Source organism: Asparagus officinalis, chromosome 2 (genome assembly GCF_001876935.1).
Source record: "Asparagus officinalis chromosome 2, Aspof.V1, whole genome shotgun sequence".
Classification (NCBI taxonomy): Eukaryota; Viridiplantae; Streptophyta; class Magnoliopsida; order Asparagales; family Asparagaceae; genus Asparagus; species Asparagus officinalis.
The window spans coordinates 34,750,841-34,764,796 of NC_033795.1; the positions used below are offsets into that span (position 1 = coordinate 34,750,841).

Here is a 13,956-nt window from a genome sequence, read left to right on the forward strand (position 1 = left end):
ATTGTGTTCCTTTCATTTATTTGTATTAAAATTACAATAATTTGGATTCTAATCGAACATAAATGCCTTATTCTATGAATGTTCAACATAGACAACATTTCATAGTTACCCAAGGCTAGAGTTTCTTTTTGATGAAAGTATTACTACATTGCAAAGCTTAGAAACAATTACTACATTACAAAGCTTATAAACAATTGTGGGCTTTGATGTTGAAAATTATCTAACCTTTGTTCGATTCTGAGGATTAACTTGGCAGGGATAGGTGCGAGTATTCATAGGACTATTCAAGGGATATATTGTGTGAACCTAGGAAATGACAATGTCCATTTGGCAAGTTCAGAAACTGTCTGATGATTAAGTAGAACATGCACACACTGGTTCTTGTCTCCTATTAAACACATTGGTAGCCAGGTGTTAGCTCCTGATATGTGAAGGAAGTTGGTCAGTTACTCTGTGTTGGCTCAACCTGTAAAATAGCTATCCACTTTGTGCATCTTGATTAGCGATGTGCTCCTGACACGGACTACGCTCAAAATTGGTGTCGAACAATTGCTTCAAGGATTACAACATCAATACTTGCTTTATAGATGTTGAATAATAAAGCTTTCTATGTGCATAATCTTAATTTTTACACGTCCTTTAAAGTGTGTATACATCTTTTCCTACCTAATGCATACAAATAATACATGTATAATTATTGAAATGTTTTCATAAAATGTTCTCAAACGTACCCTGATCAAATGTTGGTCTAATTAGGTCTATCCCTTTCACGCCACTTATTTTTCAAAGTAGCTAGCGGAACATATATCCTTGTTTTTACCATGAATCAAAGCATACTGTGAATCTAGTAACATGAAATTGGTCTTCAAATCTTATATTTAGGGTGTTATTTATCACAAAAAGTTTTGTTGTTTTGACCAGCATGAATCAACCATATTTATTGGATTTTAATTTTTAAGCATGCCGAACCGTTCTAGATAAGACTGATCAATACCGTCAATATTGACTAATGACAACTAATAAAACATATTTTGGCTAACAACAACTGATTTATAAGAAACCTATGTTTAAAGTATCTAATATAGACTTGGTAGTGTTATATTAGGGAAAAGTTTAAAAAAAAACAAAGCAATGAATAAAAATCTTATGATTAGACTTTGACATATTCATTGTATTTGTAATTATGATCTAAAACTTTGAACTGTTTAAACTACTGATGTCCATAATAATAAGAGGCAAACTGAAAGTTTGAACCTTTCGTTGAAGAATACACGAAAAATTTTGTGGTTTATGAAGAAATTAAGAGACCGAAAATGTTTTGAAAAGCTAGAGAAATTTACAAAGTATATTAAGTTCCAACAATATCTTTTTAAAATATACTGTGCCATTGGAAATGCATTAAGTTTGTTAATTGCAATTATTTGCAACATTACTATGAGATTCAACTACATACCTATTATGCAAGTGGAATTAGCAATGATTTAATTCTAAACTGTTTCTTGTTTACCCCTCACTCTGACATTCAATTTATATAAATTTAGGAAAGAGCAGGAAGTAAGCATTCCACAATTATTTATTAGGAAATGAAACAATTTATGAAGAAAGCAAAAATCTGTTTTTTCCCCTTGGGAACTGAACAGTTACTTGACTGTTCACTTATGGTTCTTGATTGAATTAATATTTCTTTTCTTATATTTTAGATATTAGGTGAAGATAGTATCACAATGTTGTTAGCTTCTCTATATTTAGGCTAGGGTTTATTTCTGCAATTATTTGGTTGATTGATCTTAGTTTATCTGTTTCATATTTGACTGAGTTAATTCCTTTGGTTGTTTATTTACTTATTTGTTTGATGATGTCCTGTTTTTACTTCTGGATATTTATTATTCAAATATCTGCTACGATTAATTTCATGTAGACTATCCTTTTATTAGATTCCAATTCAAATTGTGGTATCAGATTAGTATTAGAGTTGCTTTGTATGAATAAGAAAATGCCTAAATATCTGGTAGAATCATGTGCTCTTGATCCCTTTAAGCTTGTTTTGATGTTGAATTCTTTCATTATGGTATTGCAACAGATATCACATTGTAGTTTCATGTTTCAACTAGAATTCCTTATTTGTTTGTGTTCCATTTAGACCTTTCTAATGTCTACTTGCAGAACTGCATATGATGTGAGCCTCAATGACGACAGTTGGGGTCATGATAGATTTGATGTCATCTCTGGCAGCACCTCAAAGACATGGGAGAGGCTTGATGCGTAAGTTCATACCACTAAAATCTTACCCACTTTGTATTGTGTTATTCTTTATCAACCTATTTTCATGAAATATTGCTATGTCTATTTGATTCAGAGGTGCCAGTGTCTCTCATTCATTTGTTCTGGATTCCCAAGTGAAAGGCCTCTTCCATGGCTCCCCAGCAGTAATCAAATTCCGTGTTCCAACAAAATCCGCACTACAGGTCTTCTTCTTCTTCTTCTTTTCCTCTACAAATTTGCTAACAACTTTTGCATAATTTAGCAGGTGGAAGTTAATTAATTTCATAACGGTTTCATCTAAGTTCCACTTTTTTCATAATGATTTCATCAGTTCTCTATCATTTCCAAGCGAGTTATGTTCCATGATGTGTGGTCCTGCGACCAAGATTATACTTTGTTTGAGTTGTAATTCAATAAGTTTTTTTTTCTACATGTTTTAGTTATTGGTTTTGTGACGGGATTGCTTTGATCTCCACCTTACAGGAGGCATTCTCCACCCCCATTCAACCGCTGGATATTCTTGCTGACAAACCTCCAGAAAAGAAGTTTGAATGGGTAAAATTTTAATATTTGCTGTAAAATTTTAATATAGCATTCTTGGGTGACTTCAAATCTAACTTAAAAACTTTCTATCTTCATATTCTGGGAAACCACTTTTCGTGCATCGAAATCCTTCAGGCAAAGGTACAATTTTGACATTTCCATAATTGTAAATTTCCTGCGGTAAATGTTGCTGTTAATTAAATCTGATGTTTTAAACATCTTTATTTATACAGAGGCTTTTAGCGAAGTACGGATCATTGGTTTCAGTTCTTGGATTGGTCAGCTTGTTCCTTTATGTGCTAGTGAGCCCTTCGAAATCCAGCGGTGGGAAAGGAAGCAAGAAGAAGCGTTGATTTTCTTGAAACTGGTTGTTACTTGTTTTGTGATCTTTGAAATTTTTAGTGGAGGTCTCATTATATTCAGGAACCGTGAGGAAAGTGTAATAGTGGAGCCCTTGTAGGCTGAGTTACTTGGTACCAGTTGTTTAGCTGTTGACTTGAGATGAAAGTTGAGGGTTTTGTGCCCAACTGTTCTATTTACATTGGTAGATGGTTTGAGAAATGAAGTTTTAGTCTAGTAGCAGGACTACGTGGTAGTGCTAATAATATTGAAAGGCTTTAATTGCGAACAGACCTCCTGTAGTATCAGCCAACGGGGAATATACCCCCATACCTCTATTGGCACAGGTAGGCCCCATGAGTGATCGTGGTGACTAGAGTAACACACAAAAAATCAGTAAGGGGACTGTCTGCACTTGGGCAAATGATAAGTTCTGTATTTTCACCAATAGAACTACAGGGAGGGAGTCTATCACAATCTGGTGATATTTATAGGGGGTCTATCTTCAGTTAGCCCCACTGAAATTGCTATATTCTTTGCACAATACAAATGTGAATTTTTTCAGTTTTGCTGGATTCAATTTCATTCCATTACCCATATGGATATGCATAAACTTCTTGTCATATGGGATTTTCACAACCTGTCAGTCTCAAGATAGATAAAGAAATCTTATGGATTTGTGTCGAGTGCTGCTACGGGGACCCAAAATATGGGACCAATGGGAGGGGACATGTGATGTGTCCCCTCCCTATTGCATAATGAGTTAGCCATGCCAACTCATTATGCAATAGGGAGGGGACACATCACCCGTCCCCTCTCTTGGTCCCATATTTTGGGTCCTTAAATTATTTTTCATTTGTGTCTATGTCATTAAATATGTATTAAATGGATGTCAATTATTAGATCATTGGGTTTTGATATTTGTACATGGGCCTAATAATTATTTCTTTGGTGCACATTTAACGAGATGGACCAAGGCTAATATATACTTTCTCATTTTGAATTTTATGATTTTATGTCATCTGTTGGACTCTATTTTACACTCACGTATTAATGATATCCACACTGGAAGTAGATGTTGATGGAGAAAAATGGGAATCGAGGTCTCGGTATAAGTCAATGATGTGTATAATGTTTGATGCAGATTTTGCTTCTTTTTCTTTTCTGTTTCCCCCCTTTTTTAGAGAGAGATGATTCAATCTTTACTTGTCTTGTTACTTATTAAGAAATACTTTTTTTAGTTGTACAGAGTAAAAACACAAATTGTTTAAAAATCCAAATCTTTTTGTCAATATTTAGGTATCATTTCTATGAAAACTCAAGGAAAACTACTTCTACAAGGTTTCCTATGTCTTCCTACAATTTTTACGTTTAAACCCTAAACTCTATTTGTGGTTCTGCTTTAAGTTTTACCATTGATCTTGGCAGAAGTATGCAGAGTTATGATCTCCACGGCTAATCCTATTATATAATTAGGGTAGCTTTACTAGTTCTTATGATCTAGTGCCCTCTAATTGGAACAATATTTCTTTTTATTCAGTCTCTCTTGCAATTTAAACAATCATGCATATCACAATTCTGGAGACTAGAGAGTTTTAGTAAGTCATAAAGATTAGGGTTTTTTCCCCTTCATAAATGCCTCCTTTAATATAGGGTCATTATGCGAAAACCAGCTTCAAGGGTCAATTTGTATAGAAATAAACTTCAATGGGCTATTGATTGCAATCAACCATGACTCAACTTACTATCAGAACATCCCACCGTAAGGGGCAATCCCAACCATTCATGGGTCCTCAAAATTACCAGAACACCCCCCTTCCCCTCCACTGATAGGATTGGTACTCATCAACCACATTGACCTATTTCTTTGATGAAATTTTAACTTAAAATTCACACATGTCAAGTACTAAGTTTGGTTAAGAAGGCATGTCGAGTGCCTATCGCGTATTTTTTTAAAGATAGTTTGAAAGTTTTAGTCAAAATTTCATGAGAAAATTGGCCAGGATAGTTGATTGCAATCAGAACCTCATTTAAGGTAGTTTTTGTTCAAATTGAACTTTGAAAGTGGCTTTCGTAGAATCACCCTAATGTAAAGATAGTTTACCTGAAAACACCCCAAAGATTAGGGCAGCTGCAAAAGGTAAAAGGACACCCAACGAGATGTGAGATACAACTCAAACTGAACAACAGCAAGCAATAGCTCCGGAGTTGAAAATTAATTTCCTTAGTTTTAGAGCTTAGACCCAAAAAAAAGGAAAAAAAAGAGGATAATAAACAGGAATTCGAAGCTGAAAACAAATTAGTAGCCAACCCAAAGATATGAGAGCAAATGTACAGCAGAAGACCCCATAAGCCCCAATATGATGCCAGGAAAAACATATTTTTTGCCTTCAGATGAACATAAATCAATATTAGTATACGCAGCTTTTCGAGATATCCACTGATGGCAGAGGCAACCTGAAGTTCAACGTTGGCACAAAGAACATATTCGACACAGCTAATCAGAAGAAGACGATAGCGGAATCAACACATCAAAAAGTAATGTAGTCATAAAGTTGAAACAGCGTAACGCACCACATTTTCATTTCCAAGCCGCAACAGATTAACGACAAAACCCAAGCGCAACTCGCTTTTGTCTAAACAAAGACTCCAATTGACACTTCAGGATAGTATCTAAATCCAAACAATAATCCTGTGTGTACATATCTCTCACACACCAACAGCTCTTATTTACATACACGCTTTGTAGGCAAATTCAAGATAGTAATCGACAATCAAATATATTATGCAGGCAAAGCGAAGCTCTCCTCCTTCCAGCGTGGGGGATCAACAACAAGACATGGATCGGATTTCTCAAAATCTGCAACCTGTGGTATTTGAAAGGTTGAGTTAAGGTACAGAAATCATGCCTATCTGAACGCACAGACAGGTCAATAAGGGGTTGTTTCTCTCCAAAATTTTGGGTTTTGGCACTTTGATAAATTGAGAACTGTTCAAAACCCCAAATTTGCAAATGATATTTTATTTATTTACTTATTTTCGGTTCGTTTAAAATGGAAGGTTGACTGTTGCTCTCACTTTTCTCTTTATCTGCAAAATTTGAAAGAAAAGAGAGGATTTCTTCTGGCAGCAAATTGTATCTGATTACCTCAACAAACTTCCAATCGAAACAACACAATATTTTTGTTGATAATTATGATTCTGAAAGAATCCTTGACCGGTTGACCTACTTAGGAATCCATGGAAACAAAACAGACCCTAAGCAATTTAGTAGAAACAATGTCTGACCTTTTGCTGACAACTGGGGCAGTAGTGATATTTGTGCCAGAGACAGTCCATAGAGGGGCATAGGAAGCAAACCCCAAGCATGAATGGCATCATGCAGGCGACAGCAGCTGCTAGACTTGGCTTAGATCTGCAACCGAGAACATTACAAAGATGATTGCTTCAGTATGTAAAAAAGTACTTTTTTTTAAATAATGAGAACAAGGGAGTTAACAACGAAACCATTATTTAGATTCTGTTGCGTTTACTTATTATCCTCCTCCAATCAGATATACATAGGACTTAAGTAACAAAGAAATAGACCGCACCTGCCTGCACTGATGCAAGGAGCAGCAGCAAGCTCCAAAATTTCGTAGAAATTTCAGAAGGAATTAGTCAGCTATAACATCTTAAAATAAGAATGCTTCGATACAATATTGGTTCTCAGATATAACTGACAGAGACTGGATAAATTGACCTAAATAGCCACTACATTAAGTAGTCACATACCAATTACCAAATACTTGGGAACATTTCTGTTAATGTCAGTACTATCAAGGATAGATAGGGGAGAGTCAATAAATTAGTATCAGGCTGACGAAGAGTCATTGCTATTTGAGAAAATATTGTTAATGACATTTACAAGTGAGAATAGAAAGTATTAGATGCCTCTGGGAAATAGGTCCTACCTAGATCAAGATAATCAAAGGTCCCTATATTCTCCATCAAAATTTTAACCTGTAATTTGTTACCTAGTTTATAAAGTCCCCTTGAGGATTGGTTTGACGATCCTCTTGTCATGAAGCTATGGATAATGCCATAGCAAAAGTAACAGTTCCAGGTACAAGATCTGATATAGAAGGTGTATATACAGAAGAGTCACCTACTCATGCAGCAAGGAGAGCAGTCATGTGCACTCGGGGAGCAAAAATGGGCCAAAGATGTCCACTTAACAAGGTACAATCTATTTTCTTTTATTCATCAGAAGTATCATCAAAATTATTTGGCAAAGGTCAAAAGTACAACATTAGAGGTTTATCGGGCAAAGGAAACCAAACTTAAAAGTATGCTAATACTGCATTTGACGTCCAAGAAAAAGAAAACGTAAAAAGGATCAAATGGTAGCAACACTAGGAGGTTATGCTAAAAAGAAGCCAATATCCGTCATCAGGGGGGAAAAAGAAAGAAATAAATGCAAGGAACATACTTCGGCGCTATTAAAGGAAGAAACTAAGGATTGCTTAACATCAAGAATGTTAACTGTAAAAATTTCACCATGTGATTGCTGACTTGAATACAAATCTTCTGCACAAAGCACTCGACTCATAATGAAGATACCACTTATGACTAGGTTGTTGCCGACACAGACTATTTAGAGTCATCAATATCTTCTCAATGCTCTACATGTAGCCAAATATCAAATGTAATTCATGTAGGTCATAACAACTTTCCATCCATCATGTTATCAATAGAAATCTATAACTAATATTCAGAGCCTAAAAGAAGTTCATATAGCCCCAGTCCAGAATATGATTCAGAGAAAGCATATAATGATATAAACAGAGGTTTCCTTCAATCTCTTCTTCCTGTAAATCAAGCTAAAAAGTACACGATACAAATGAAAGAGGGTTCATTTATCTTCAATTTTGCCATACAATTGAGTTTGATGTGGATTTATAGAGATTTGATTCCCTCCTCTAGAGACAGCCTTTATGGAATTTTTTTGAAGCTAAATATTTAACTAATTGTATCGGAGTGGTGACGCTGAAATTGTAGTGTTTAATGGGAACTGGTGGTAGTGCGATAGTGAAGCCAGTAATGCAATGTGGTGCCGAAACTAAGGTTAATGCAAACCAGCCCATGTGGGTGACAAAACAGCTTAAGCATGGCAATATGTTAGGATCGATCTAGTCCAATATTAAATACACGGATACTTCGATATGGGTCCCCATAGAGAATTGGGTTGTCTCCCTCCGTAAGCTTTTTAAGGATGAACTCTCCTAGGTCTAACATGTCACCATGGCAACGCTAGAGATTATGAAACCAAAATAAGCTAGAGAATAACAGAAATAGCATTTATTCTCTGTCTCTCTTTCTCCCTAACTCTAATAATCTCTCTCCATCTGGAATCTCCGTCCCTCGATCTCTCTCAGTGTCTATTTCTCTCAGTCTGAAATCTCTACAAGTTTCTCTTTCTCCCTCAGTCTCTCTTCTGTTCTCACTCTAAGAATATCCCTCAGTCTTTCTTTCTTTTTCTTCCACAGTCTTTCTTCAATAATCTCTCTTTCTGAGAATTAACCAGCTTTCTTCAACAAAAAAAAACTCTCTTTCTTTTTCAGTCTAAGAATCTCCCTAAATGTAAGAATCATCCTTGGTCTCTCTCTTTCTCCTGGTCTTTCTCTCCAAACTAAAGGATATTAAGAATAAACATCATCAATGTTTTAGTCTTGACCACATTACAAATAGAAGATCTGAAAGAAATGTGATTTAGAAGTGTAATATGAAACAACTTAAAACGGGGGTGGGGGTGACAAAGAGAGGGTCAGAAATAAAGAAATGTCTTTATTTATTGCGCTTGTGGCGGAATAAGGAACAATAGATTTTTATGAGATTTTCTCATGTATTTTGATTGAAAAAGGATGAAATATAACTCGACATATTAGTGATTTCATTTTAACTAGAAAGCCAGACTAAAGTATCTTTAAGTGATTTTGAAATCAAGTTAAGAATAGTAAAACTAGAGATAATTTTTAAAATATCGATGTTTTGTAGAATAAATATGTTTAATATAATAAGGGATATTTAAAAGAAGGGATATGAGAGAGAGAGAGAGAGTAAATATGTTTTATATGTTTAATATAACAAGGGATATTTAAAAGAAGGGATATGAGAGAGAGAGTGTGTGTGTAAAACAAGAATTGACCTTACTTAAGAAATGACAAAACAACCTTCGCCTCGGAGAAATGTTTTAAATAGACTATTTTTAATATTTAATTAGCAAAATTGAATTGAAACTTATTTAATTAGCAAAATCAACCACTCTAGGTCATGTTAGCACACGTAGCTGAAAATTGGTCGGTTTTGCAAAGTATGATTTTTGGAAATATACGAGATTAGTAGTCTTGGTTAGTAGATTTAGCTAATTACCTGTGTCAGAAAAAAAATTCGTGGTTTTGATGAAACACCAACAATTCTTTGGGTTCTAAAAACTCACACTTTGTGGAGCCCAATTTAGTAGGTAAGATATTAAGTCTCTAATTTTTATAGGTGGGTATTTTGGGCTCCACAAGGGAATTTGTGACTTAGAGGTTTGTATGAGATTATGCCGAGGCTGATTCTCAAACAAATTTATGATTAAACACAACTAATCACAAGAGACTACTAGACTTGTGTTTTGTAAAGATGAATTTTTGCAAAATCGACCAACTTTTATCCACTTGTATTGATATGACTTAGAATTGTTTGATTATGCTAATTAAATATTTTTGAGTCGATTTTGCTAATTAAATTTTAAAAAAGGTCTATTTCAAAAAATTCACCTTTAAAAAACATGTTTTGCCCTTGAGATAAAGGAGTCAAATATTTTTACCCCCAACTCATTCATGCATTTGTAAGCCCTTAAACACATCTCTAGCGCAATATGTCTATCCATACGAAATTTACCCAAAATTTATCCCTATCTATAACCTCTATCATCCATAAGTGTCAAAAGCAACAGAGACGCTTGGATTGTTCGCTTCCCTATCTAAAAAAAAAGTTTTCTTTCTTCTTCCTCAAATTCAGCTAGCCAAACATGTTAAAAATTTCCATTAAAATTGCTCTATAAACGGATGTCTACTCCATCTCTATCAAATTTCGTGGTCGATTCCACGAAAAAGACTCTTTGGCAAGCAAAGAAGTTGGAATTACTCGTGGTTTTACCTACCTTTAGGTTTTCTGACCTTTCGAGGTTTTTTTAATTACATTATCCTTTATGGAATACCATTAACGTTTTTACTACATTTTCCCTCTTTTGGATACATTTAGCTCGTTTTTCTATATTTCTTCGAATACGGATAACTTTTTGACTTTATTGTTACCTTTGATACATTTTACTTATCTCTAAGTTTTTCTTATTTACTTCCTAAAACATTAGGTTCACAAAAGTTATTTCAAGAATCTAGATGCAAAGTAAGTTCTAAGACCTCGATCCGAATCTCTCAACATGGTTTAATTCTTAGGATTTTTGTTCTTCGCAAAATATTCCAAAAACTAGGTCCTAATCAAGCTACTATTAATAACCCAAATTACTTCATCTTCACAAATTTGAAGAGGAACATACTCTTGTGCTTGAATTCAACCATATGAATCTCCCTCTCGTCTAAGTGATAAGAGTCTATTGACACAAGCATAATTGTGACTATAGGTAAATCTTCTTTCATAACGGATCTAGAGAATGTGTTCTTATGCATATCAAGAATGTGATTCTCAGGATCTTTGCTAGCATTTAGTTGATATCTTTGTACAATGACGACTAATGATTGGCGAGGATCTTCATCTGCCTATTCCAAGGAGAGGGACATGTAATCTACAGGGAGTAATTCTTGGAGGTGTCAAGATTGGGCTCTGATTATAGCGGATTAGGGTTATATTTTTAATCAAAAAAGTATTTGTAATTGTTGATTGAAGTGTAGATAGGGAAGACAATGATTGACTTAAACCCAAGGGGAGAGAGTGGAAAGGAAAAGGGTGGAATGTATTCATTTGTGTTTGGATAGACAACGAGAAGATGGGAGGGTACACTACAATATGTGTTTGTTTAGAGTAGGGGATGAAAAGGGAAGGGGAGCTACTTAACCAGTATGCCCTTTTAATAAAATAATAAACAACGCCTTTTGGTTTTCTCGTATACGAAAATATTGAAATTTAAAGAAAATTCTACTTGAAACCCCTCCCCTCCCCTCGCAATCCGTCCACTTTTGGGCGGTTGAGAAAGTGGTTAAATTTTCTAATTTTCATCCATCCCCTCCCCTCTCCTTGCTAACCAAAAAATGTAAACAAACACAATGTTAAAAGGGTTAGCATTGTCAACCTCTCTCTCCCTCCCCCTCCCCTCCTGAAAAACTCTATCTAAACTTAGTGTAAAGGTGTTCATCATTATAGAAGAAAGTTTGTGTCTATATTTATGGCACCCCTTTTACCACTTTTATATATACATGCCTCATCTACGGAATTGTGAATAACTTTAGTCACCCTCATCTACGCTTCATCAAGAATAGCAAATGCTTTTTGGATCAAATTCTTACTCTAGTTCTTATGAAAAGACCAAACCATAGATACATTCAACATTTACTCATTACGGATGTTCTTCCGAGTGGCCATCTATTTCTAAGAGGCAAAAGATGAGCCTTGTCAATCGCCGCTATACACCAACATTGATGACATCTTGTGTGACACATGTTTCAAATGAAGGAAACCCGAGATCATACGTTTTGCTAAAGACCTTGAGAATCACATTTGCGAGAAACATATGGGAAGAAGATTTCCTCTGGTCATAAATAAGTCATTCTAAATCTCAAGCGAGAGGGAGACTAACAAGGTTAAATCGAGCACCAGTTTATGGGACAAATTTTCAAAACCAACCTATTTGGATTTTTATTCCCAAAAAACGACCCCATTCAGTTTTATTTGCAAAAACCGACCTGGTTTCAGCCTCAGCGCTGAAACCAGGTCGGTTTTTGAAAAAAACTCTCCGAAACTTCACGGGAGTTGAACTCCCGTGAAGTTTTTTGAACTATGAAACTTCACGGGAGTTCAACTCCCGTGAAGTTTCGGAGAGTTTTTTTCAAAAACCGACCTGGTTTCAGCGCTGAGGCTGAAACCAGGTCGGTTTTTGCAATTATTTTTGAATGGGGTCGTTTTTGGGGAATAAAAGTCCAAATAGGTTGGTTTTGAAAATTTGTCCCCAGTTTATGTCTCCCTTCACTTTCTGGATTTTATATGACTTAGGGTATTAATTACAGTTTGATTTCGTCCAAGTTTTGATCTATGGTTTTGGCATATTTTACAATAAGCAGGCCTCCCAAGAGAGATTATAACTGTAGTTTCACTGGTCTCTCTATAGTTTTGCATCTAAATTCTTGAAATAACTTTCATGAACTCAATGTTCTTTGGAAAAAAAAAAGAAAGTTAACACGAAAAAAAGGTGACTAGAACTTTACCAAGTTAACAATAAAATCATATGGGTATCCAGACTTGAAAAAAAAAAGTAGCAACAACATGCTTAATTTATCCAAGAAGAAAAAAGAAGTAGCAATAAATGAATAATGATATTGAAGAAAGGATAAATTTTATAAAAAGTCAGAAAAGTAAAAACTAACAGGTAGGTAAAAACACATACATGTATATAAAACACATAAAGTTAACAAATCAGACTCGCAAATAGTCATTCTTATTTGGAAAAAAAAAATTGTTAGAAGTCATTTAAAACTTAAAAGTGACCAGAAGAGGTAGTAGTTAACTATCTAGAGTAACATAATCGAAGGTCCCTAGATTGCCCATCATTCTAGCATCATGTCGTTACTTGTCTTGTTAATGAGCTATCCTTATGGATGGTGTTTTAGAGTATGGAATCCCTCTTGTTATGATGTTATGGAGAGGACCCAAGCAAAAGCAACAGTTTCAGGTGCAAGATCTAATATAGGACAGGGTGCATATTCCAAAGCATCCTTGTTTGAAGCACAATGCCCCGCTCATGCAGCAAGAAGAGTTCTAGGGTGGTCATGAGGGAAGAAAATGGGTGTGAGATGCTACTACTTAAAGAAGCTACAAATCGTATTCTTACTCAGAGAAGTTTCAATTAAATCAGTTGGCAAAGGACCAACGATACAACTTCAGAGATGTGCGAGGTAAAGGAAGCTAGCCTAAAGTACGCAAACATTGCACTTTCCACAGCAGAGAAATAACTTCAAACAAGGAGCAAAATTGTAGGAGTACATCCTAGGAAGAAGTAGATGTTGGTCATCGTACGTGAAAAAAAGCATTTCTCCGCCTCACAAAAGAAAGGAGGGACTGACAAACATCAAGAATCTTCTACGAGATCCCGATTTAACCACGAATCATCGGTCAAGAAATATAATATCTTGTTTGGGAGTTCAGTGAGGGGAACAGAGGGAAACTTAGTTTCTTCGGGCTTGTTTGGGTTTGGAGCGAAGGGAAGTTGAGGGAACATAGGAGAAGTTAAGTTAAGGGAAGGTAACATGTAAAACTTATTCGGGAAATTAATAAGAGGGAATCAAGGGGAACTTATTTCACCTCGCTCGTTTGGGAAACCTCACTCATTTGGTTGGGAAGTGTAATAAAGTGGAGAGAAGGAAAGTGAATACATATGAAATGAAATGACATAAACAACCTCATGTGTTATTAAGTTATGTTGTTGTTAGATCTTAATAGGGGTAAATTGGTCCCTCTATGATTGCTTTGCTCCCCCTCCCTTACCTTCACCCTGGTTACACCCCTTCTCTCCCACTACCTAGTCCAAACTTGATTCCCAAACAAAGTTAAAAGCCT

At 35.3% G+C, this 13,956-nt stretch overlaps 2 protein-coding genes across 2 annotated transcripts in view; one reads left to right on the forward strand and one right to left on the reverse strand.

Annotated features, from left to right (window-relative positions):
* The window catches only part of LOC109830647 (translocon-associated protein subunit beta-like), a 6,299-nt gene extending 2,918 nt beyond the window's left edge, over positions 1-3,381 (forward strand). Inside the window, exons 2-6 of the mRNA XM_020397970.1 lie at positions 2,164-2,262; positions 2,357-2,465; positions 2,746-2,817; positions 2,941-2,946; positions 3,039-3,381. Coding sequence (XP_020253559.1) covers positions 2,164-2,262; positions 2,357-2,465; positions 2,746-2,817; positions 2,941-2,946; positions 3,039-3,158 — 406 coding nt within the window. The 3' untranslated portion in view covers positions 3,159-3,381. The remainder of the gene's footprint in view (positions 1-2,163; positions 2,263-2,356; positions 2,466-2,745; positions 2,818-2,940; positions 2,947-3,038) is intronic.
* The window catches only part of LOC109830648, an 8,636-nt gene continuing 374 nt past the window's right edge, over positions 5,695-13,956 (reverse strand). Inside the window, exons 2-3 of the mRNA XM_020397971.1 lie at positions 6,433-6,559; positions 5,695-6,011 (exon numbers count right to left, since the gene is read on the reverse strand). Coding sequence (XP_020253560.1) covers positions 5,928-6,011; positions 6,433-6,559 — 211 coding nt within the window. The 3' untranslated portion in view covers positions 5,695-5,927. The remainder of the gene's footprint in view (positions 6,012-6,432; positions 6,560-13,956) is intronic.